Below are 26,224 nucleotides of genomic sequence, written 5' to 3' on the forward strand. Positions count from 1 at the left end.
ACAGTGACTCATACCACAGGCACTGGATTGCGTGTGACCGTGACCAGCACTGGTAAATCATCATTCTTAGGTTCCAGTGAGGACTGGAAGCATTGAATCGTTCAATCCCCAGCAATAAACCAATCGTCTGGCACTTCCTGTTAGCACAGCAGTTTGCTGTCGTCCTGACCACCCCCCCCCACCCCCACCCCCCCGCCTCCTGAGCGGGCTCCACGTCAGCGGCGTCTTTATGAATGACGGACGTCACTGGTGTTCATGATCACAGCTTCAGCTGATCCTCCTTGGCCTCCATGGCCTTGGTTGCCACTTGAGCCCCCTCCTTCAGCCGCCGCGCCCCCTCACCGTCCCCATCGGGGGGCGCGTTCCTCAGCAGGAAGTGGCTGATGAAGAGCTTCAGGCCCTCCCGCATTGCCTTCAGCTTGGGCAGCCCTGAAATCCTGGCAGTACGCACAGACACACACAGACAGACACACACACACACAGACAGACAGACACACACAGACAAACATGAGATGCTAATCGCACAGACCTGCCATAACAAACTGGCTGAAACCCCAAACCCCACCCCCCGTGGATCAATCAGAACCAAACGTTATCAGATTCCCCCCCCCCCACCCCACCAGTGACACGTGATCCCTGGAACATCATGCTTTTATCCCACTGGTTTACTGTGGAGACGGTCACTTAGCAACCAACGTTCCTATTTACTAGAGATGGCAGAGTTTCAAAAGTCGCACAAATTAATCAGCAAGTTAAACGTCCCAAATTACCTACAAACACTTCCACTGAAATCAGTCAAGACAATATTTGCGCGATTATGCAGAACTATTTCATTTATCTTGCAGGAGTAGACTGAGGTTTCCACAAAAGCGAGGATAAGAGCTCCTGGAAAGATTACCTTCCAAATATTTCACCCAGGACCTGATGGTCAGTGTCTCTCAGAAGCTTGCTCAGCACCTGCCGTAAGAACCTGACCTTTGTCTTGTCCAGCTCCCCGAATTCAATGACCTGTGAGTAACAGAAAGTGCTTATCAGTCATCAACAGCTATGGACAAGACTTATAGTCTAAAAAGACATCATCTGTATGCAGAGCTGATATTAGGGTAGTGTGGCCATTTGGGCTGCTTGGGGCCTTGTCCTCTAGGGGGCGCTGCCCAAAAGGGAAACTTGCCTAGATAATGATAAGCTAAACAATAATGTTATTAAATATTTTCTTTTTCATTGATTGTATCCAGCCACATTTCATCTGAATGACATTTTGGCAAAAAATTAGGGTTGTAATCAAGGGCATCACTTTGGGCTGAGCACTGGGGTGGGGGGTTGAGGTCTCCACCGATGTAGGGGACCCAGGGGGTTATATTGGCTTGTTTTGATTATTGGGGGGGGGCGGTTTACAATGGCGTGTACCATTCAGTACATCATTCTTGGGTCGGAATAGTGCAACGCATTGAACGAATACTAGGGATGTATCTGAATACGAGTACGTTATTTGGAAATGCACAGATACTGGTTTGGAAACAGATTTTTTTTTTTTTTCTACCTGAAGTCTCGTGTTATTTGAAAAATGTCAGCTCCATGACTGACACGTCTATGCATCTTCAAATCGATTCATATCATTGTGGATGGCCACAAGACGGACACGCCCACTCTGTCTGAAACACGGGACCCTGATTTCACTAACTAGTCATTTGATTTACTACAAATTATTTAAAAGACGGAACACGTTACGTAATAATAAGTTTGACACTTGTGTGTTCATGTGAAGGTGGCTTCGGAAACGGACCTTCAGGATGGAGACGGACAGAGTCTTCTTCTGAAGAACATGAATGACCAGATGCACCAGGTTACTGAAGACGCTGCTGGACATGTTCTGGAGCTCCTTGAACTTGTCCCACAGGGTGAACTGAAGGGTCATCTGGCAGCAGAGGGGAGCGGTCAGGGGTGACCTTCCTGCCTGAGAGCCTGCTCACCTGCATTGGTCTCACTGTCACCTGAACATGTAAACTCCAAGCATGGAGCTGGCTGCCAAAATCAAACCCAAACCGACAACCCCAGACACGCAAGACCGGTGATAACCCCACATGTTATTTCTGGGGCCCCACTCAAAATGTCACTTTGAGGCCGCCAACCCCCTAAGATGTTTCAAAAACTACATAAACAGCTAGCAAATAGAATCAGGAGATCGTAGCAGGCTTGTTATGAAGGCAAGGCAAGTTTTTTTATATAGCAAAATTCAGATGCAAAGCATTTCATAGTGCTTTACGACAAAGGATAGATTTAAATAAAAAACATTAAAGTCACATTTAAAAGACACATTTAAAAGCCTAAAAAACAAACAATCAAATAAATAGTTAACTAAAAGAAGTTAGACTGTAGAGGAAGTGTACGGGGCTGCAGCAAACAAACAGTAATGTTTTAGGCCCTGATTATAATGAGCATGTAGCAGATGTAGCAGATGTTGGGGGTATTCCATGAAGCAGGATTAAGGGAAAGTCTGACTTATTTCAACAATTCTGGCTCATTTAAGTGGGAGTTAATGTGTTCCATCAATGTGTCTTAAATGAATCCCCGCCAAGCTACCATGGTAACTTATGCGAGTGAACAAGTCTGCTCCGGACCAGGTTAACCGTCTCGCTTAGTTAAGCGTTGTCTCAAAGAACGTCCGACGTGTGGGAACAGATTCCCAAATGATCGTTTGGCCAGATGAAATTCCGCACGTCATGCAATAAATATAACAAAGCCTATAAAAATCATGTCTCAGCATTCCAATTAATTCCAAAATACTGTCATTCAAATAAAAACATACCCATATTTGAAAGGTCAAACATGAAATGCAATGACTGAAGCTGAAAAAAAATCCGTTAAAGCAATATGAACGGGAAGATATTTTTATATTTTGTTTAGTCAGTCTACTTTGAAAATTTATTAGTAAAAAGACAAGATACGGTTATTTTTGCAGAACATTTCACACGGATGCAATTGAAAGTATTTTACGGAGATCAAATAATACAGAATAACATTATACAGTAAGAATGAACTCAACCAAGGAAGTTCCCCGTTGGCTATGGGGATGGAACCAGGAACTTTCGCGGTGTAAGGCGACAACATGAACCACTGTACCATCCTGCCACTGTACTAGGCTCTTGTAACATTTACATAACTTACGCATTTAGTCTGTCTGCAATTCTTGGCCAAGCCAACTCCCTGGCTGTGTTTATGGCCACAGTATTGCCTTTTTTAGTGATTACATATTTGTATTTTTCATACAGCTCCATCAGCAGCGTTTGTTCTGCGGCAAAAAAAAACACCACTCTCGTTTTACACGCTTTCCGACTCATTTGATCTATCTATCGTTCATCCATTCATTTGGGCCTCTTAAATATCTCGGGTGTGCGCACTAATGAGACTATGCAAGTCTGTCTTGTATGAGCCTCGATTAGTTAAAGCTGAACCGCGTTCGTGGAACATGAGGCTAAGTTTAGAGATGGAGGTAGTTTGAGTCTGACTTTTTCGGGAAAGTCTGGCTTTCTTTAGCTACTTTCATGGAATACCCCCCTCATGCTTGACTTTTTCGGGAAAGTCTGGCTTTCTTTAGCTACTTTCATGGAATACCCCCCTCATGCTGTTTCAGCATCACCTAAACAAAGAACTTATTTTATTTCATATTTAGTGTAGTGACTGTTTGTGGCCAACAGGGGGCGGTTCTGCTGCCCGTCGCCTGAACTGGGTCTATAAAACGCTTCTGAGGCTTATAAGCAAACAGCAAAAACCTGTCATGGCAATAATGGAGCACAGCGGAGGCCCAGGTACCTGAAAGCGCCGGTCGTGAGCACAGAACTTGTCTGCCAACACGATGTAGAAAGCGTTGAAGAGCCGCTCCTGAAGGCAGCAGTCCAGCAGAACGCGGATAATCTCCCGCTCCTGCTGGTCTTTGAAGCCTAGCCTGGGGGGGCGAAGAGAGGGAGGCCGCTGTCAATCACACACCAAACCAACCAATCAAACACACACACCACACACTGCGTCATCAGCATCACCCCCCCCCCACTTCTTTACAGTTAACTTAATAACAACACACTACAAAACTTTTACACATCGGAAGTGTTTATCACCACTCAAAACACACAAGGCTCGGGGGCCCCCTGTTGGCCAGTAATGGTCACTAAACCTGGAGGGGGCAGACTTAGCACTATTTGAGGGGTGACCTGGGGGCGAGGGCTCCATCATGGCAATTCACTCAAGTTCTCCAATCACATATGATGTGACTGCCCTGGTACACAAATGGGCCAATAGGCATTCAGGAAGGGAGTGTTAACAGGTTGTTGTCTTCCAATCACATTTAATGTTGGCTGTTCAACACCTTCGCTGGTAAACGAAGGCCAAGGGCTTACAGGAAGGGAGTGTCAGCGACTGGCCGAGAGCTGCCTGCCGCGTCCTTGTAACGCCCTCTGCTGGTGACCCAGAGATCGCATGCGAGTCAACGGGGACCGAGTGAAAGGAGATGCGGCTCCTTCACTCTCTGACCACTGAGAGATCAGCTGCTCCTCACAGCTGGTTTTCATGGCTCCTCAGCATCACATTACCAGCTGGGACTCCAGCACTTTACCAAGGCTCCTACAGGGGCAGTGCGGTCAGGCGGGGGCACCTCAGCAGCTTCTCAAAGGCATCCAGGTAGTCCTCACTGGTCATGATGATGCAGAAAATGCTCTTCCGGACGTCGGTGTTCATCCGCTGCTTCCGGGCAAGCTCCAGGACCTTCGCACTGAACTAAGCGAGTTTAAAGGCAACAGAGAGGATGAATTATAAAAACTAGGTTAGCAATCCAGCCTTCTGTCCTCAGGGCTAATGAACGCACATGGCCAGACCTGCATCACAGGAAGTAGCAGGCATAACGTTATTTTAAAGAAGAAAAAGAAACTATTTACACTATAGGGTTTTCAATAAGAAATTTCTGAAAGGTGGATCTTCTATGTGTCTCGGTTTGGGGGTGTGGCTAAGGGGTAATGGCCCGTCTACCTGTCCCTCGGCGGCGGCAGGCTGCGTCTTCCCGTGCTCCCCGATCATGGGAGCACCGCTCCAGCTCGAACCCACGATCCACCAGCGGCCCACCTGCTCCGCCGCTAGCAAGTTCTCTAGGGAGACCCTCAGCTTTACGTCGCTGCCGCCGGCATTCCGCTGCACCTGCAGGGGGCGTCACGCAGACAGGATTTCAAACGAGCAGTCGGTCTGCTTTTTATTTACCTATCTGGTTCACAGAAGATCAAACTTAATAGCAATACCACACTTTCACACTTACACTCTCAGCTAACTGTTAATTATCTGTGTGGTAGCTGATGTCTAGAATTTCCACCGGGTTTTAAGTCGCTAAAACGTGCGAGTGGCACTGTTACAGGGCTTAGTTTCATTACTCATCCCTCTTCAGGTCCTTTGTTTACATCTCGGCTTCTGACACAGATCCTGGGCCGTCATGCATGAATCTGGTGCCCTCTAGTGGCGCAAGCCCCTCACCAGCGTCCTTTGCAGTTTCCTCAGTCTCTCCACCGGCTCGGGGTTGTAGCCCGGAATCTTCCGCATGTCGTTGTTCTTCAAAGCCAGCATGGTTTCTAACATGAAGCGCACCTGAAATACGTTCGGAAAGTAAGAGCATTGAAACAAGATACCCAGTGGCTGGGTGGGGGCGTCACGAAATCAGATGATCGGTGAAAGTCGTCTTTAATGTCAGTTTGAGTTGCATTTTCCGCGGGTTATACACAGAGATGACATTACGATCTTGTCAATCACAGTGCAAGAAAACTGTGATAAACTGGAATATTGCATATTCATATAACTCATAATTCAATTTTTAAAAAAATACTTATTTAAAATAATATATAATACACCAGTGGCCAACCTTGTGGAAATACCCAGCATTTCTGGCATCATGCTTTAAATATGACTACACGATACTGGCGGCAATGTTCATAGTCAAAGAATGTTTACAAATCATACATTTGACAACTACATGGAGCAACAGTTAAATAAAGTTCTGCAATCTCTAAAAACTGGAAGTGTCTCCACAATTTTGGCCTCTGGCTTCTCACTTAACAACTACATTGCTTATCAACCATTTGCAAATATAACGGTAAAAAAAATAAACAAATAAAATTCTGACCAACGGGCGCATTTACGACCAAATTTCGTACGCCTGGTGGCGCATGCACAAGTGTTAAAGATGCACCTTCGTACCCTGGCCTGCTCCCGGAACGTCTCGCCCAGGGCGCTGGCCTTGCGCTGGCTCTCGCAGATGAGCTCCCTGAGGGCGCCTGCGTCGTCCCTGCGCAGCCCGAAGCCCACGCTGCGCAGCGTCAGCAGGATCAGCTCCATGTCCTTCTCGGCGAAGACGCCCACCAGCTTGCGGAGGAGGTCGAACACCAGAAGCGCGTGCACCACCTGGAAGCTGTAGAGGTGTGCCACCATGGCCAGCAGGTTGTCGCTCTCCTTCCCGCCACTGGCTGCCGCCTGATATGCGGCGTCGAACCTCTGGACCACCGCCTCCAAAAAATGAGCCCCCACCTGTGAAACGGTACAGTTCAATGGACTCTGAATCATCACTTCCCGTGTCTATGTGTATGTGTACACTCACACACACGCACACACACACGCACGCACACACACACACGCGCACACACACACACAGTACTATGCCAAAGTCTTGGGCGTTCAAAGATAATGTTTGAGGCTATTATTAGTAAGTATATTTGCTCAGAAAAAAAAAACACAATTTAACATTAGAACATTTGCAAATTAAAAGTAACACAATAAAAATTAAGAATTTCTTCTGTTCTCCGAAGAGTCACTGAGATCCTGTTGGATGGCTAGATGAACACTGCTTTGGTTCCCAAACCTCTCCTCAGGGGCACCTCAGCCATTCCGTGTATTTTTTTTAAAGACACCAATCACCACCAACTCCAGTGTTTCCCCTACCATTATATTAAGGGGGCGTCCTGCCCCCCCCTTGAAGGTCCAGTTCATTTTTATTTAATTTTATTTTCTCTATAGCACGAGATCACAACAGAAAGTCATTAAAGGTTACCTTTCCTATAGAACAGGTCTATACATTGTCTTTCGATTAAACAAACTAAAAAGCCTTTTGTTATCTTATTTACACAACAGCTTGTCATTTTTGTCTCTACATGGTCGGGGCGTTTACATTTCTCCTCTGCTCTTTGTATCGCGCATGGTGGAGTTCCGCCCCGATGTGCGCGCACAGACACGTACACACACACACAGGTGAGCACACTCCCACCAGTAGACAGAGAGTAAGCATCAGAAGAAAAAAGAGATGTCCTGATGTTTAGTTCAGTTGTTATATTGACTGCTGTCATTAAAAGAAACACATGAACACCATGAATCCTGTTAGTGACCATCTGCCCCCCCCAAAGCTGTAAACCTGGGGGAAACACTGATCTCAATCAATCAAACAATCACTTAGTTAAATTTGTTAAATAATTCAATGAGGTATTGATTAGTCAGACAAGGTGGAGTAGTGGTTTAGTCAAAAAATACACAGGTGTATTGGACAGTAGTGGCTGACCTTAGAAGACATTTTTAAATGGCTAAGCTGACACACTTCGATAAACATAGCCTTACACCAAAATGAACCGCTCTATAAATACATTTGACATGATATATACACTTGTTTTTAACAGCAATCAATGAGTGCCCCATCAGTGAAATTTGCCAGTAATTCCTTGCTGACAAAAACAACTTCCTTTTGGGCAGACAACCCTACTGAGGGTCAATGATAATTAGGTCACCTGAGCATTAGACCCAGATTTCCAAATAAATTCAGTATTTGTTCTTAAAATAACTAAAAGGTGAAACAGTGTTGGGGGAAAAGCAGAGTTTATCATCTTGTCTCACCAGAAATGAGAACGAACACCATACAATTCTCCCATTTAAGAGTAAGTCTGTGAAATGCCTAAATGCGATTTTTCTCAACAACAGATAAAATTTCACCCCTTCTTCAACAACCTTTGACCTGCAAATGCTAAAAGCTAGAAGCAAGTGCCCTTCATTTCCAAGAACCCGGCACTGATTCTCTTACCTCTGCATCATGCTCAGCGTACTGTGCACATTTTTACATCGATGCCTGCCACCACGTGGGACATAATACGGCATTCACATGCAGGAAGCGAGCCGTGTGACATTCAGCCGTCCGGCCCAAGGGTCAAGGTGCCAGTGACCTTTGTGCTATTAATCAGCTGACTGCCTGGCTGGTGAGCTGATCACACAGAGATACGGCACACAGGAGCCGCCAGCTAAACAAACTGGGCACAAACACTCATTCATGAGGCAGAGTCTCTCTCTCTCACAAACACACAACCTCACGCACCACCGTACCTCAAACTTGGCTTTTTCATTTAATCTGATACTGGAATATTGTACCAGACTACAATAGTCCCAAAAATCAGTCCCAGCCAATAAATTTAGATTCAATCATTTTCCATTATGTTTTTTTAACTTATGATTATTATATGGCTAGTTCAACGGTAATGGTAACAAAATTACAATTCAATCCAGCTGCAATATGAAAAGAACTGACACCAAATGCTGATATTTTGGTAAATGAATTACCTCTGCTGTAGAATTGCCTATGCATAAGATTAATACACAAATAAATAATTTAAATTATTACAGAATTAAATAATTTTAAATTAGACAGCTACTGTTTTTCCCTCCAACAAGACTTTGGTTAATTATGATTAGAACAATCTTGCTTTGACTTGATTGACATAAAACCAGAGAGAATAAAACCCAATGTATACAAAGTTGGGGCTAAAAAAATTCATAGCCATGCATAACATATCATATCATATCATGGATGCGTGTGATATAAAGGACTGGGAACATTAAGCATGGTATGATAGCACACTTTAACCTTTCTGCCCTGTCAATCACCAGCCAAGGCTGGCCCCAAGGGTAAGGCCCAGCTCCTGATTGGCCGGGAGGCGGGTCTTACCTCCAGCCCCACGTTGTGGTGCAGAACGCTGACCAGGAGGATGTGCTCCATGAGCAGCCGTTCAGGCATCAGAGCCGGGCTGACGCAGGCCTCCAACATGACGGCCGTCAGCGTGTCGTTCATGTCCTTCCTGCTGTGGCTCATGTACATGGCCTCCATCTGGCCGCTGATGGATGCCATGTTGGGCTCACTTAGCCTACGGAAAGAGAGAAAGGTCCAAAAGGGCCAAAGGCGTTGTACTTTATTTTTTGGAAAGAGTAAATAAACTGAATTTCCTCAGAATAACTTTTAGCCACTTTAAATCGGTAAAACTGAACACCCATTTTTGAACTGTGGGAGGAAACTGGAGCCCTTGGCAGGAACGTGTGAACTCCACACAGAAAGGTCCTACACCTGACCTGAGGACCAAACCCAGGACCTTCTTGCTGTGAGGCAGCAGTGCTAACCACTGCACCACCGCGTCACCCTTAACTCTAACAATCATGCCATGTCAATAGATTAGAAATTGATTCCTGTAAACGTTACTTGCACAAAACAATTATAATTTTGCTGTGAAGTTTTTGCGCTGCCATAAGTGATTTTGTGGTTTGTTTTCTTAACGTCTTGCTCAGCCAGGCGACCGTCTTGACGACATTATTCCAAAGAAACTAACCTCCGTCTCCCTTTAAGCTTGTGATTGGTGATACGAGCGCTTTGTCACCTGGTGCTATTTTCATGTACGGCCACGTAGTGAAGGCTGGACATTTCATGTAGTCCCTGGACTTGTGTTACGTGCTTTTCTCATTTTAAGGCTTACATGCCAGTGTTGCACTTGATACTTTGAGACTGGTCAGTGTTCTTTGTTTAATCTTTAAGTTCACCTTATTTATTTATTAATTCATATACGCCTTTGAAGGTTACATGGCACGGTTCTATATTCGTAAGGTTAATAATTGTTTCTTTTTATTACTTGAAGGGCTTTGTTTTTTTTTTACCATGGTATTGAAGTGGGTATCAAGAATTGTGGGATTCCACTGGCAATGCTGCCGACTACTAAATTTCTGCTATGGTGACACCCCAAGGCCCGATGCTGCCTTCTCGTGTTCTGAAGGCCCTGCGGCTGTCATTGAGGATCTCACAAGCTAAACGTTCACGAACATTATTAATAATATCTGCCCATACATCCATCTTCCATAAACCCTTTTTCGGTACAGGGTCACAGTTAGCGTGGAGCCTATACCACATAGGTAAGGGAGACTGGCATGCCAGCCCATTGCACAGCATTATAATTACTATTATTAACTTTGATGGACTAGTGCCCCACTCTGCATTATTCCCTGCCTTGCGCCTGTATTGTACTAGATAGGCTCCGGACCCCTGCATAGGACAAGCAGATACAGAAAATGGATGGATAGATATTATAAAGCAATACCGGTTCACGAGTCCTTTCACGGTCTTGCGCAGTCGCTCCAGCTCCGCTCTCCGCTTGCTGTCTTCCACTTCACGCCGTTGTGGTGGCACATACTTCCCAGGTGCGTTAACGGGCTGAAAAACAGTTTCAATGCAATGATGCTGGCTCTAATGTAGAGAAACATTATTTTAAAAGAAAGGTAAGATAGCATTTGACGTACAAGCTCCTCCTGAGCATCTGCTTCCACTGTGTCTTCCTCATTGGGGAATTCTTCCATATCGCCATCTTCAGAAACTTCATCACAGAAATCTTCTTCCATTTCCTCTTCAATAACATCCATTTCTTCCATATGTTTTTCACTCTCCTGGTCATCATCTCCATCATCATCATCATCATCTTCACCATCATCATCATCATCTTCACCATCATCACTGTCAGTCGCATCCTCCTCCTTGGTTGTAAGTTCATTCTCACTATCAGCTAACTTGTCAAACTTCTCCTTACTTATCTCCATTTCCTCGTCACTCTCGTACAACCCAGATCCCGCCGATCCAGCGTCGAGGGCTTCCAAGATGTAATCCAAGCCATCGGCGACGAAGGACATAGGAAGGCTCTTTTTGTTTTTCCTCTTGTTGAGACCAAGACAACGCTCCAGCTTCTTTATCTCCCTATCCTCCGCCTCGTTTGCTTCCAGCAGTGCTTTCTTCCTAGTCTCCTGTAGGCGATTCTTCTTCTTTCCTTGCTGAGACTGCATCTTTTTCGCTTTGGTTTTCCTTGACGCTCCTGGTTCAGTAAACCCGACTTCATTCTCCGTCTGAAAGCGCACGCTTTTTTGTACTTTGGTTTCGGTCTTGTTTTCAACAGGAGTTACATTTTTCTGTTGGTTCTTATTAATGTTTCCATCGTCTTTGGGGGGCCGTTTCATTTTTGCTTTTTTGAGCTTTCTCTTTTCCCTACGCACTTCTTTTCGGCTTTTCTTTTTAACGTGACTGAGGCTCCGAAACTCATCGGCACCGCTGCCACCAGTCTTGTTTTGAACAAATTCATCAATTGACATCATAAGTTTCTTCAACTTTTCTGTGTCTCCCTTTCCTTTCGATTTTCTTTGCACTTTCCCCTTCATCTTGAAGTGAATTTGAATAGACAGAATAATTTGCTGAAATGTTAAACGAGACTAAATTTAAACTTCAAAATAAAACGACCACACGTGTTATATGTTCGTATCGGCTACATACAGCCTATTGCTGTCGCAAACCGGTTATATACATAAATAATGTCGCCTACCATCGACAATAGATATACTCAGCTTCATTTCACATACACATATATAGTGACCAATATTCGATTATATATATATATACACACACACACAAACAAGTACATACAATAGATTACTTGACTATACATGTGCAGTTCACTCACACACGTTGAAGGACTGAGTTCACTTCGTCATCGATTGAACCGGATGTGATAATTGTCTATTTCCGGTTGCCTCGGTGTGGTTCTTCAGAGTCGTACCGTGAAGCTATACTGCTGTTCTTCAGCAGGTGTGGTAGGCAAGACGGTGGTTTTCTAGCAGTTGATAAAGCGTGCATTTTTATTCACGAACAATGCATATACGAGTGTCATTCCCATTATAATAACTCGATATATTCCCTTAAATAGCAACGTGCCCAGTTAATTGACTAGAAATCTCATTGCTCACTTTAAAATATGGAGCAATAAACACCTTTTATTAGTAAATTCAAATTAGTTTCAGATAATGAAATAACTATAAATATTGGAATTAAAAACACGATGCTAAATCCAAAATTTCATCTTGGTATGAATTTCTGTATAGTACGAAGAACTGGTGATAGTCTTGTTGCCCATGCCTACAAATTCTGTTCGAATATTTAACAGCACCGCTGAACGCCATCTACTTAAGGGTATCACCTGTTCCTGAGCACCACTGTGGCGCGGAGTTATGACATCACCCCCTCCCCCATCCTGAGTCGAGGTTTGATGATGTCGTATATTTTGAGGCGGTTCACGGCGTCGACCGAGCTTCGAGTCTCCGATAGGAGAAAATAGGAAACGGGCGTAACTGCTGCGGAGACCGTTTTTCGGGTGCGACTGGAGGAGCGTTTTCATTTCAGGACACTCGCTGTGCGTCGTGTACAAGTGGTTATATGTGTCTGTGCAATATGAAGAATGGAAGCAGACGATGTGACTATCAGAGAGCAGAATTTCCACAGCCAAGTCCGAGAGTATATCGTAAGTAAGACGCTAACCGTTAGTTAGCTAGCTAGCAATAGGGGCGCGCACTTCGCATATGGCATTTAAAAACTTAGATAAACGAGCTTTGAAATGTATCCATTAGGAAAGAAACGGTGCATTTAATATGTCCTGATATTTAGCTACTGAAATGTAGAGTTTCCCTTCCAAAAGGCATTCCTACTTTATTGTATTCAATTTTATGAACTAAGTACCGTTAGAATATGGACGCAATGCATGATTTGTGAACACAGTTGCAAGCTTAAGAACTCCAAAAGGACATGCAGGGCACACTTGTCCACACTCTATAATAAATAATTAATGTTGACCTTCCCTACCATTTGAAAATGGGTTTATTGAAAACAATCCATGATACAAGCTGATTAAAACGCGAGATTCCCCACCTACATGTTTTGGGTCCTCGGTGTTGAATGTAGATGAGATGACGGATGTATAGTCTGCAAAACAAAGGCATCGTAGGCCTTCCCACCACCCTAAGTACACTCCCCCTCCCAGGATGCCTTTAGGCCAGATTACACCCCGGTCTGCGTGTTTGTTAAACCCATTGTCTTAATGCTTCATTTTCCAATATAACAAAAAGCAATGGCTCACCATATTCATGCAGATTATAACCTATGAAGAAGGGGATTAAATTCCCTCCATGTTGCTGTGCAAATGCCATTTTCTGTCCTCTGTCAGTGAAATCAGAGCTGACTGTTGGTAAATTGAATTTTGATATCTGCCCCACCTGCTGTTTACCACGTGTCCCCCTGTAGTATTGGTTCACTAATTTAATCCATATGCTTCCTTATTCCCCCCCCCCCCCCCCAAACTTTGTGGCTGTAATTGGTTGGCTCAGGCTAATATAGGATGCCAGGCAGTACCTTAAGGTTAGACTTGTATATTGTTCTATTTGCATTATTGAGTTTCTGTACAGGCTGACGTGTATTTTCACCTGTTAATTCACCTGCATGTTGTGAAGGCTAAATCCAGGTAAATACTTTCTCTCTCCTGGAAGTGTGAATTTCCCAGTTTGTGGACCTGTGTCCTTAACCACCAAGCTTGTGGGCCTGCACTTATGTGTTCTTACTTCTCAATTGCAAGTAATGGGCCTTTAGGAGAAACTTTAAGCCTGCTGACCTTCTAGAAAATTTGCAGGAGTGTGTTATGGGATTTGCCGACTGGTTGCCAACAAGATCCTTGTGAAGTCCCTCACCAAGGAAGGCTGACAGAGGTTGGTCTGGATAGCTCTGATAAAACCTAGAAGAGGAAAAATCTCTGCCTGTTTTTCCCTCTCAGATTCTGACCCACACCCAAAACCAGCATAGATCTGAGGCTGTCTGCATGCCATGTCAGATTACTTGACGCTGTGTTTTTGATGAATGTCCTGTTCATTTTGTGGCAATGTTGTTTTACTCTGTTCTCATAGTTTCACTTCTCGCTATTGCTCAGATAAGTATTTGACTCGGTGGCAGAATGAGGAAGACTGGAGCAGGAGAATTGCACCTGCCATGCCGTGAAATCTTGATAATGGCTGTCTGATCTTATCCTCCACCAGAAAGTCACTCACCAGTTGCATTTTTGGTTCACTTCTCTAAATATAGCCCAGTCGTATACTTAAGACTGTTTACATTATGGCATGTGTGTGCTGCGAGTGCCACAGTCTCACGTTTCAGCCTCCAAACCGTGCCGGACGTCTGCGGTGAAAGTGAATGCGAGCTTTTCATGTGTCACACAGCTCACATGACAGTTTTGAGATATCCATTGCTTGGTCTCTCTTAGTCAGAGGCTTAACTTATACGACACAGTTGTAAATACTAAACTGAGATGTTGGTGTAGATATAACTTGAACCAACATTCTGCAGACCCTACGCATGTTGTAAATCCAGAACATCAGGTGAACGCTTCATATGGGCCCCAAGGCTTGAGCGGGTCTTGCCTGACATGTGGAGAAAGAGGCCCTGACTGCAATCTCGTCGCTCGTATTTAGTGTTTAATCACGCTACAGCGAGTATCTGGTCCTCAAAAGGTGAGATTTCAGCAGGGAATGATAAAGAGGTGCTGGAACATGGAGCTTCTCCTGTTTCAGATGGTTTGCTGCACGTTGGGGTCTGTGAAGACCTGCCTCGTAAAAGCTGATCTGTCACTCGTTGTCCCGGCCATTGAGCAAGCGGCACGCTGTCCTTGCAGAGAGGAAGCCTGTGCACTCTGCTGCTCGTGCAAACCTCCCACACAAAAACTTTCCCAGGAAAAGTAAAAAAAAAAAAAAAAAAAAAAAAAAAAAAAGAAAGAAAACAAAGTTTTGGATAAGTAGAATAGCATTGGTATGAAAAAAGTAAGGACACCATAGAAAATGTAATGCAATATGCAGTAGGGTGGGGTGAAAAAAATCAAAATTTCCAATAGTGCGGAAAAGTTGTCACTGGACCTCGTTATTAAACGTGCAAAATATCTTTGAAATTTTGTTAATATTTTCAGGTTCCGCAACGTGATCGAAGTTTTCACCTGCACTATTGGAAATTTTGATTTTTTTCACCCCACCATAATATGCAGCCAGTTTTTATTCACCTGCATCCATAATACTCTGTTTTATTAATGAATGCATGGTGTTTCACCAGTTCTAGACTGCAACCATTTAGTTTGGAGACAGTGCGACTAAATGTTGTAAGTAGGTGCACCAGTGTGACATGCACATATGCCCCCCCCCCCATTTTTTTTAAACCATGGACATGCATCATGTGAAACACCTGGAGAGAGAACTTGTGTGTGCGTGCATGAGTGAGTGAGAACCAGGAATTTCTATCATGTTCTGACCTCAGGAACTCTGTCCGGTTGCAGTTCCTTGGAAGCACTGCTGGGTTGGGGCTTATTGATAACTTGCTAACCGTGACAGGCACCGCTGTTAACTTGGAAGATACACGGAAGTGCAGGGTAGAGAGATATGGAGGACCAAAACTTGACATGATGGAATTTTTTTAATGAATTCCTTTCTGCTTGCGTCTCCATATTTCTGCATCTGAAAAATCGATGTATTTTTGTCTAATATTGCTGGTGCTAGCAGTGAAAATTTTGTAGTGCTTATTAGTGGAATAATGTTAAATATTTTTTTTTATTCTGTGGAAAATGATAGACCGATCTGTTGGCCTGATTTTGATAATGTATTTTAAACATTTTGTGGGTCATATTAATAAAATATATATAAAAGCATGTGTCCCGTTATGATCACGATCAATCCCACCAGTAACTAACACATAACTAACAAAACAATTTGTTCATAATCCATTGTTTTGGGGCGACAGTGTAGTTTCCTATAAAATTACATGTGAACTTTAACCTACAAGCTTTTTGCATATGCCATGCTTGTTTAGCATAAAGGTCCCAGTTCCTCTTGTGCAGTGGGAAAGCGACCTCGGAACCAGCAGCTAGGTTCCTGAATTTTGTTGGGAAAGTGCCTCATGGATCACCCATAAAGCACAACGACGGCTAGAAACATAATCTATGCTGGGACAGATGCACTGACGCAATATCGACTGGCCACATACCTTATTAATTTGGTGTTTTATGTTTTAAAAAGCACCATTTAACTTTTTTTTTTTCCTCTTAACCCTCGTGTGACTCCTGTGTGACCTTCAGCCCCTAACCCCTGGCTGTCCAATGGAAGATTATGAGTGCAACCAAAGTCTAGTCCTTATTTGGAAATGCTGGTCCCCCAGTCGTCCATCTCGGAAAGGTCTGAGTCAGGCGCACATTGTATCTCTCTGAACCTCGGTAAACTGTTTGATGCAACACCGGTATGTTTTATGTTCTAATGACGTTCACTCTTGCTGTGAGATGTGTACTTACCCGCCGTCTCTTCCATTCTCTCTGCAGATATGTTTCCTGCTTTTTGCCGTCCTGTACATTGTGTCCTACTGCATCATAACGAGATACAAGAGGAAAGCTGGTAATTCTTCTTTATCTCGTTTTCCTCCCTCGTGCTTCCATCCATCAGCTTGGCACCCCCGGGAGGCCGGGGGCGACGCGGCAGTGCGTGTCTGTAACCCCGAGTGAGCAATCCGTGCCAGTAGACACCATGTTTCAGTCCAAAACACTGGAGGACTTTCTCCGTCTCTGTCACCATTCTGTGTATTTCCCACTGTAAATGCTGGTTTTAACTGGTGATTTGTTTGTCCGTATTTAAACTGGGTTACCTTAAATCTGTCCGGTTATATGGATGGCTAAGCGGGAAGTCCTGCTTCATGATACAGGCCAACGGTCAGTAGAGGATTCCGGTTGTTCTTATTCACTCTCAGAGGGTGGGTGCGCTGGATGAGAGTGTATCAGAGGGTCTGCTTATAGAAAGAAGCTTTTAAAATGCGAGGTATCATTAAAGATGCATCATGCTCCTTCACAGCTGTCTCTTCCGGTCTCATCCCTTACATAACTGGGTGACATCAGCAGACTGATACGCTTTAAAAAAAGATTCACTTCATTAGGCACTTTGAAGCATGTACACAGATGTTCAAGCATGTGGAAATGGCACCAGGACATTTTAATGAGATTTTATGAATGGAGTCAAAGCTCATTTAGATTAAAGCAGTCGATGTTTTGTTAGTTTTCACAAATTTACTTAAACCGAATGAAGATGTCAGGCTTTATGGAAACAGTATTTTAAAAAGTCTGCATTTTCAATTACAAAGCCTGCTTTGCACTTGTTTCTGAATATGCAATTGATGGAAAACATTTGGCCGTTTTTCTACTATATATCTTTATTTTCAGGAACTCCACAAACTTTTTAGGGTGATATTTGTTATATTATGCACTAATAATTCTTTGCCACCCAGACTGTTAGCAGACTGTTATGTTTACCAAATTGCCTGTTTATTTTGGGAATTAACGTTGTCAGAAATGTTACTTTTTAAATGATCTCTAACAAACAGTGCCTACACTTTAAAGTTCTGCTAGTCCTTAGCTGAATTGCGTTGGTGCTTCGTTAACCATCTGAGATCACATGCTTCCGAAGGCTTTAATTTGATTGTTTGGGGAAGCACTCCCAGAAAGCCAATCAGCAGGCTGAACTGATGGTGTCTATTTTTTTTTTTACTAGTGCCGTTAAACATGAAATGTCATGCCAGAGGGCAGGATAAGGAACAGGCGAATGAGTCATCTTGGATAAACAAGTTATTAAACGATGGCAGAGAAGCTGGTAGTCTTTTAAAGAAGCCTTACCCTGATGTTGTCATACAGGAAGATCGTGAATTGGATCTTAACTGTAGACACAAGCAGCCATTTGCAGATGATGCGTCCTTGGTGACGGTCACTGGGGTGGCAGCTGAGCATGGCAGTGAAATTATTGCGATTATATCTGGACGGTCAATAATTTGACTGAACGGCTAAGTCTGTCCAACTGCTGATTCTTGTGCTTTTCTTTAGATGACCATGAGGACGAAGATGCCATAGTCAACAGAATATCGTGAGTACAAAATCCTGTGTTTCACCCCCCCCCCCCCCCCCAAGTTTAATTACAGTGGGTTTTTAATGCAAATCCCATTGTGTTTTTCTAATTTGGGTCCTTCATTGCAGCTGGTAGATGGATCGTTTATCTTCTGGCCCTCGTTTGTTTCATCTGCCCCAGTGAAAAATATCATTAACATTTTCCCCCACCTTTAAATGTCATATGTTCATATGTCTGTGAAGGGGGGACGGAAGCTTGAGTAAATGGATTCGTGAATGATGAGCGGTGACTGGCTGGATGGGTTATAAGGCCAGATACCAATGTCCATGTGGTAAGTTCCCCCTCGTCACAGATTGGGGGAAGCCTAACATTGTGTATGAAGGCCGGCGACAGCCACCGGTGCCTCCCTGTCTATCCCGTCTGCTCCGAGGGCCCCGCGTGGTCTCCGGGCCCCGTTTTACGGGAGCCGAGGCGGCATGCGGCTGAGAGGAAAGCTGCCGGCCTTGCGGCACACAGACTGGGCACAGATGGTAGCAGCCCCCTCGCAGACTGGCAGCGCCAGCTTGGCTATTAGATAATTCCTGTGGGGATGGAGGCCCCGTTCCAGCATGGCGGAGCTCAGCCAAGGCTAAGAGCAACGCGGCGGTACTTGGGCCTCCCCAGCCCGGCCCACGCTGGCGGCACTCAGAGCTTTATGGACACGAGAGGCCTGTCTTTGTCTGTCTGTGATTGTGTGTGTGTGTGTGTGTGTGTGTGTGTGTGTGTGTGTGTGTGTGTGTGTGTGTGTGTGTTTGTCTCTCTCTCGCTGTGTGTGTGTATGTGTGTGTGTGTGCGTGCATGTGTGTCTGTCTGTCTGTCTGTCTGTCTGTCTGTCTGTCTGTGCGTGCATGTGTCTGTGTGTGTATGTCTCTGTCTGTGTGTATGTCTCTCTCTGTCTGTGTGTATGTCTCTCTCTGTCTGTCTCTCTGTGTCTCTGTCTGTGTGTATGTCTCTCTCTGTCTGTCTCTCTGTGTCTCTGTGTGTGTCTGTGTCCTTTGCAGTAGGAAAGTACCCCTTGCATTCGAGGACACTGGTCAACCTCCACAATGACTCAGATCCCCCCCCCCCCCTATGTGTGCTGCCAATGATGACTCAGGCCCCCTCTCCACAGGCTGTATCTGTGCACCTTCACGCTGGCTGTCTCTGCGGGGGCCGTGCTGTTGCTGCCTTTCTCCATAGTCGCTAATGAGATCCTGCTCTCCTTCCCCAAGAATTACTACATCCAGTGGCTCAACGGCTCACTCATCCATGGTCAGTAGCCCGCACCTCCACCTGCCCCCCTGAAGGGGGCAGCCTCTCACAAATCACTTCCTTCCAGCAGTTCCTCCGTTCTTTGCACCTATTACCTTTGGCCTTGGGTTATCACTGATAAACCCTAATTTTTAGAATCACTGCCCCCAGCCACACGTTTCGGACCTTTTTCATACAAGCACTCCTCCACCAGTGTGTGAAAGAATAGGGCAAGTAGCTGTGTCAAAGTTCACTGAAGACAATTCCATGGAAACATTTCACTTTAGGTGTTTTGTTGTTCTTCAGCGACGTTGTTCCCCTTGCGGTGTGGGAGCGTAACTGTGGCAGGAGCTTGGCGTCCGTTACGCCAAACTGAGGCATGTGATGCGAAAGGGTGGGCTAGGATGAGGAGGAGTCCGGGATGAAGGCCTCCGCAGAGTTAGTGCATTTACGTTTATTTATACAGCAGACGCTTTCATCCAAAGCAACGTACGTTTGAGGAAGCAGAGACAGACGGTCCCTGGAGCCACTGGGGGCTAAGGGCCTTGCTCGGGGGGCCAGTGGTGTAATCTCTGCCCCCCCCCCCCACCCTCAGAGACAGTGTCCTGACCCACTGAACCATAGTAGCAGCATTGATCACCTTGTGGCGTGTTGTGTGTAAGAATTAAGGCTGAGTTATACTTACGCATAGAATCTATGCCATCGTTAGCCATGTAGCCACGTACCATACGCCATACCCTGATGCCTGTAGTTGCGTTTCTGGGGAGGGGTGTGCCCGGCTACGCGGTGACCGACGGTGTGGATTCTGCACAGAAGTATTAATCAGCCTTTAGTGTCATGAGCCTTGTCTACCTGGCAGGGGTTCCTGAGCTCTGAACCATGGTCCCACATTCTTCTCTGTTGGGGGTTTAGCGGCCGTAGGTCTGGTGCCGGTCAGTCACCTGTGTAGATGTGCCTTCAGGCAAACGCTGGAGCTCATTCTTTTAACTCCCTTTAGGCAAAGATACCATTTTCCTGATTCTTTAAGAGAGGTTTTCTTAAACTTCTTATCAAAAGCTAATCTAAAGGCTCTTGAAATGAAGGTGCTTTTTGATTCCCGTGGGGAAATTCTCTCTCGACCTGCTCCGTCTTGCTCTCCATGACACACATGTTAGGTGACTGCAAGCTTGGCAGCAAAGAGCAGCACCCCGAGGAGCTGGGGGGGTTTAGGGCTTTGCTCAAGGACCCCCCCAGACATGGCAAGGCCGGGCAAGAAACTGGCGACCTTCCAATCACAGGCGCCAAGGATTAGCCCAAGCCACGCACTGCTCATAATGTAGAATGTTTTAACCGTATGTAATATTTTAGAGTTATTTATGATATATATTTTTTTGTTATTTAACCTGTTTTAATTCTCTTATACTCCCTCCATGAATGTAGCCCTAGTTGCTGGCATGGTGTTGATCGTCAACGTAACCAACTAACAAATGTTGGAGCATTTTCCCTAGACTTTTTGTTAAATGGCCAAAGAATGACCTCGAATGACCTTCCAACAAGAACAACCTTGAACGTCTTTAACTGCTGTTAAGGATTCTTAAGAAACTCAAGCGCTGAGATGCAACCAAGGTGCTCTATAAGCTCTGAATTGCTCCAGCAGAATGAATAGGTTGGAAAATTCCCTTGGGTCAGTGTCAGCTGCTCAGCCAGATATACAAGACAGTCTGTGGCGAGGGAGCAGGACAGGGCAGCAGCCCTTCGCTGTGAATGCTTCACTGAGTTCCAGTCACAGTGCTCTCTGAGGATTTTTGTTGGCCTTTTTTTAAATAGCCACAAGGTGGCATCAGAGATCAGTATACTCTGCTAACCTGCTGGTTAAGCTCAGGGGCTTCAGGCGTTTCCCCTGAGCAGCTCCCCTCGTTTACCCTTATTCTGTGCTTCACTCCGGCTGATGTTTAAGCCCCATTTTAGTTCAGGTGCTTCAGTTAGTAAGAGACGATCTTTCGACGCTCGTCGCTAACTACACCTTGTGACTCGAACCTGCAGCCTGCTCTGTTTGCCACGGACAACCTGGGTCGCTCTAAGGTAACCCTCTTCTTGCAGGCCTGTGGAACCTGGTGTCTCTCTTCTCCAATCTCTGCCTCTTCGTGCTCATGCCCTTTGCTTACTTCTTCCTGGAGTCAGAGGGATTCGCCGGATCGAAGAAGGTATGGAGATCTGCTTTCCTCATCAATATCTTGAAAGTCAGCATCGCATTAATGTAACGCTGTAATGAGAGAGAACACATTTTTGCATAATTGGTGAGTCTATCTCTTTTGGATCTCTGCTTCCACCTCATCGACAGTCCACTGTAACCCCCCCCCCCAGTTGGTGAGACGAGCCCTCAATACCTATCTAAGTAGATTTAGTGCTCTCCTATTCACACACAAATATCCATCCAAAAATGAAGTATGGGATGTTGTACTTAACTGCATTTTTACCATATTGACACTAAATTCTCACATTTTTGTTAACACTTTAAGTTTTCTCAGCTGCGTCAAGGTGTGTCGACTTGCCTGGTTTACCTATTACAAGTAAACTGGATATTATCATCATCATCATCATTGTGCAACTTTCTTCACAGCTGCTTTGTAGCCATCTCTCTCTCGTCTGAATGTCCCTTTTTTTTTTTTTTTTTCCTGAATCTGTGCTCACTGTCTTTCACTCATGTGATGCTGGGAAGACCTGAAAACCCATGATTACTAAATCTGAATAAGGTGTGATTATCACAGGTAGCTTTTAACTCCAAGTTAAAAAACAGCTTAGTGTCCTTGTGGTCCAACATAGTAGTGTTCAAGTTGATTATTGCGCTTTAACTTTCGAAACGTAACTGTCCGTTAATGCGGCTGCTCTAGTCGCCGATGAAGCCTTTGCTGAAGAAACCCGGCAAAAAAAGTTCCATGCGTGTGAGACGTCACTCCTTTTTGTGAATATCTGAACGTCTTTGGTGAATTTGTGGCCCCTTTCAGCCTTTGAGTTAACTGAGCTGGGTTATCGCTGTCCACCGTGGTGCCGCCCAGGAAAATGCCCCGGTCCCCCGTCGCCTGCATAATCGCGGGTGAAATTCGCCGTGAGGACGTGGAGCCGGGCTGTGCCGCTTTCACAGTGGGCCAGTCTGCCTCGCGCTCAGGCCCGTGCTGACGTGGTCTGGACCAATTTACCGTATATGGTGCCTGTAGCATATCAGTCAGTCAGTCAGTCAGTCAGTCGATCAATCAATCAATCAATCAATCAGTCAATGCTTTTATCATCACCATATTTATCCTTCAGCTCTTTCAGGATAATACAGAGAGGTTTTTACTAGAAGCTTTGTGTTGGAGACACAGACCTTTTCTCACTTGCCTTCTTCATTGGAGTTGGACTTTGAGCAGGTTGTGATGGTGACTGAGGAATCATTTGGTTATGGCTGAGATCTGTTAGGCTATAAGGACTGAAGAGGGAAACGCGTGATTGGATGGTAAAAACCCATTGGCCCCGCCTCTGAATGTGTGTGATTGGTGGTTGTCCTCAATTTTGTTGTTGTTCCTCTTTTCCTGCAGATCTGGTGCTGGCTGATCTTACAGCCTGATTCAGTCAATCTACTGCCCAGCCACTGCATAGGGGGGTGATGGGGGGAAGGGGCTAGTGGGGCAGATTTTTTTTTTTTCCAGCAGCACCCTGGAGACAATCATGAATCATAACCAAAACACATCCAGGTCTTATGCTGCGACGGGAGTGAACTAGACAGGGTGTACGTGACTCCCTCATTCTTCTGTATGAAGATGGTCTTGAATGTCATGTGTGTCTCATGATCGTGAGCGAGATGCAGCCCCATATGCCCCGCCCCCTCATCCACGAGGCTCTCCCATTGGTCTGCGGGGAGTGGGGGCTGCTCTCTTATTACCTAGATACCGGCTTTGTTCACCAGCCACAATGGGCCGCCTCGGTATTGGGAGTCAGCAGCCCCCAGGACCGTGTTTCCCAGGCCTCTGTGTGTGTGTGTGTGTGTGTGTGTGTGTGTGTGTGTGTGTGTGTGTGTGTGTGTGTGTGTGTGTGTGGAACAGTGTTTACTGACGTAGCGTCAGGTCAGGGTGCCAGAGCAGGGACGCCCTGAATGGCAGTTGCCATAGAAACATTTTGGCTTGCTGAGTGTTTCTGAAGGTATACGTTCGTTTTTCTTCTGTTTTGTGGTTTGGATCGATCTTTGGCTGCAAACAGAGCTGGTGGGGGGGTTATTCTGTGAGACGATGCCCCCCGCCGTCTGACCATACATGCATTGCCTCCGTCTCTGTCGATAGGGAACGCTCACAACATCCTATTTTCATCTTGTGCTGGAATGCTTGGTGCCCCGCTCTTCTTTCTGTATGGGACTGTTTTTCAAACACAGCACAATACAATATAAAGGTAGTATCTCTGACAGCAGGTCAGCAGTCAGGCCATTCCAGTGCCCCAGTACTCCCAGTACTCCCAGTACTCCCGCCCCATCTGCTCTCACTCAGCTGCCGTCTGCTTTCTGTCAGAGATGGCGACCAGCTCCAGCCTCCGGTGACGGACGCACTGGCCTGCCATCTGGTGTGTCTTTAGGTTAAATGCAGGCTGCCCCCCCCCAAACATCTGGAATCAAGCCCCTCCCCCTTCATGGCTTGCCCCTTGGAGTTGGAACTCGACTCATAGGTGACCTGGTTTAAGACGTCTACTCTTCACCAATGCTGATGGTGATTTTTAAGGGTGTGAGCATCTGCTTGCTCTTTCTCTTCATCTCCTGCAGGTGGTGCTATTTCCTCATTGCAGGCCTGTTCCCAGGCTGCGATGCCTTTGTGGTGCATTGTAGTCCCACCACGGCAAAAGAGGCACAAACACCACAGATATGCAGGTCATGGCTCTTTGCCTTCTCACTGTCCCTTCCTGTTGGAGTGAGAGGTGTGCGGCCTGTTTTCCCAGGATCCTTTGCTCCTTCAGAAATGTACAGAAATACCTGTTTGAGGTGGGCTGTTCAATGCCTTCAGAGGATGAAAAACAAATCTCGAAAGTTACTGTATAGTGTATAGTCAATTAGCAAGTGTTTGATTATACACATTATATTTTTATATATATATATTGTGTGTGTGTGTGTGTGTGTGTGTGTGTGTGTGTGTGTGTGTGTATATATATATATATATATATATGTATATGTATATACACAATAATTTGCATGATATAGTGTTTTCCTGTGTGCAGAATAACATAAAATGTTAACTGGAAGAATCAGATTAAGGGAGTTTAACGTGGCAGTTAATAATCTGGGTAGTAAATTTCATTGTGCAAGTGGTTTACACAAGTACAATGACAAAAAAAAAATCCCTTTTTTTTTTTTTTTTTTTGGAAGTCATTTTCCGTTGAAACAGGCAGCCTGTGCCCCCCCCCAGGAGACGCGTTGTCATCCTATTCCTGTCCCGGCCTCCCTGAAGATGGGGCCCGTTTACCCCGTGATCCCTGCCTTCCCCGTGATCCGTCTTCTTCGCGTTCCTCCATGCGGCTGCGGCTCTCCACTGCTCCCTGGCTATTAATAGCCCCGTCGTCGTGCCACATCTGAGCACTGGCCCTTGATTGGCCGAACTCTGTCATGTGCTTATCACCTGAGGAGCGCAGGGCATGGCCGCTCCCCTGGGCACGGTCACATGACCTGGCATTGGGACAGCGGGGGTGGGTGTCCCGGACACCCCAGTGTGTCTGTATTTCTGTTCTGTCGGGGGGGGGGGAGTCCAGTCTGTGACCTGTTAACATGCGGATGCTGCTTAAAAAAGGGGCATCCCCCCTCTTCCCCTCCAGGTCTTTAGAGGGGGGGGGCTGCAGGTTTAGCTCTCACCAGTGCTCTGATGTGGGCCCGGGCACGTAGGCAGGGGAGGCACGGCGTGGCGCTGGCCATCCACATCACCCCCCCAACTCCTGGCTTGCATTTGATGCCTGGACGGTCCCCTTAGACCCTGTGCCGATTTCTAGGGGTGGGAGGGGGGGGGAAGACGAATTGGGAGATGCTGATTGGGTCGTTGTGTGGCCACTGTGCACGTTTATGAAAAGTAATATAAAAGTGTTTGCATTGTGCTGTCACATCACCTGCCTTCCCTTAGCTCTTACAGCTGGGATTATCTGGCACCTTTCACTCTGCCCTCTGCATGCATGGCTGCCCGCTAAACGGCACAACAGATGCTGTTAGCGGGTTAGCATCCCCGGGCCAAATGCATTCTGCGCTAACATCCACCTGCCACCAGGTGGTGCCTGTTTCATTCTGTTGTCTGCCTGCTGTTAACTGGCCCCCTTTTACCGACGGGGGTGGTGGGGGGGTGTCCTCTAGGTGTCAGTCATCCTAGAGTGAAAGCTTATTGGCTGGCCCTCAGGTTGGCTCCCGACCAATCCCATGCCAGTTGTCATTTCCCCTCTTGTCTGCTAGCAGCATTTTATTCATTTTTAAAATATCCAGCTTTACCAGAAGCTCACATGCCAGTAATGAAGATATTAGTAACTATTTTTTGTTTGGTGCAAGTTATCAATCATAAAATAAATGAATGTGTAAAGCTAGGGGGCGGTTATGTTGGTCATATGTCAGTTCCTCACCTGAAGGGCTTTTCAGGCAGGAAACGTATGAATCTCTTGACTAACGGTTATGTGGAATAGGTCTGACTGTTGCTGCAGAGTATTCGTGCATTCCATTTGCCTCGGATTCCGATTTTCGGAATCCGAGATTACGTCACATCCGGTAAAAACTCGGAAAAACCGAGTTGGATACGTTCCATTTGCCAAAGAAGTAGCAATACCATCGACCCATATGAAAAAGCAAGATTTTTTGCTTAGCCGGACAACTTGTCGGATTTAAGGTACCTCAGTTTAAATGGCCTTTATTTTCGTT

General features: G+C 45.6%; 2 protein-coding genes across 5 annotated transcripts in view; one reads left to right on the forward strand and one right to left on the reverse strand.

The window, feature by feature from the left end:
- Positions 1-197: 197 nt before the first annotated feature.
- On the reverse strand, positions 198-12,342 carry nom1 (nucleolar protein with MIF4G domain 1). 4 transcript variants are annotated; one of them, XM_023838715.2, is made up of 12 exons: positions 11,907-12,342; positions 10,609-11,544; positions 10,410-10,522; positions 8,999-9,194; positions 6,223-6,549; positions 5,506-5,616; positions 5,014-5,178; positions 4,643-4,764; positions 3,811-3,943; positions 1,784-1,915; positions 899-1,008; positions 198-437 (listed from the first exon to the last, which is right to left on the reverse strand). In XM_023838715.2, exons 2-12 carry the CDS (start codon positions 11,509-11,511, stop codon positions 260-262), a joined length of 2,490 nt encoding a protein of 829 aa, XP_023694483.2. In that variant the 5' UTR covers positions 11,512-11,544; positions 11,907-12,342; the 3' UTR covers positions 198-259. The 4 variants fall into 4 exon arrangements, with proteins under 4 accessions (XP_023694483.2, XP_023694481.2, XP_023694482.2 ...); XM_023838713.2 differs by having other exon boundaries at positions 11,811-12,342; XM_023838714.2 differs by lacking the exon at positions 11,907-12,342 and adding an exon at positions 11,774-11,863.
- A 16-nt stretch (positions 12,343-12,358) lies between these two features.
- The window catches only part of lmbr1 (limb development membrane protein 1), a 38,336-nt gene continuing 24,470 nt past the window's right edge, over positions 12,359-26,224 (forward strand). Inside the window, exons 1-5 of the mRNA XM_072710659.1 lie at positions 12,359-12,644; positions 16,515-16,587; positions 18,057-18,096; positions 19,229-19,368; positions 21,427-21,530. Of these exons, the coding sequence (XP_072566760.1) occupies positions 12,582-12,644; positions 16,515-16,587; positions 18,057-18,096; positions 19,229-19,368; positions 21,427-21,530 (420 nt within the window). The 5' untranslated portion in view covers positions 12,359-12,581. The remainder of the gene's footprint in view (positions 12,645-16,514; positions 16,588-18,056; positions 18,097-19,228; positions 19,369-21,426; positions 21,531-26,224) is intronic.

Source organism: Paramormyrops kingsleyae, chromosome 4, assembly GCF_048594095.1.
Source record: "Paramormyrops kingsleyae isolate MSU_618 chromosome 4, PKINGS_0.4, whole genome shotgun sequence".
NCBI classification, from domain to species: Eukaryota; Metazoa; Chordata; class Actinopteri; order Osteoglossiformes; family Mormyridae; genus Paramormyrops; species Paramormyrops kingsleyae.

What these genes read in the sequence shown, in the direction of transcription:
- nom1 (XM_023838712.2), bottom strand. An exon ending in CGTTCCGGGAGCAGGCCAGG is followed by an intron (nt 5,617 to 6,222) that starts GTACGAAGGTGC and finishes AACGTATTTCAG; the next exon opens with GTGCGCTTCATGTTAGAAAC. An exon ending in CTGCCGCCGCCGAGGGACAG is followed by an intron (nt 4,765 to 5,013) that starts GTAGACGGGCCA and finishes AAACTCGCTTAG; the next exon opens with TTCAGTGCGAAGGTCCTGGA.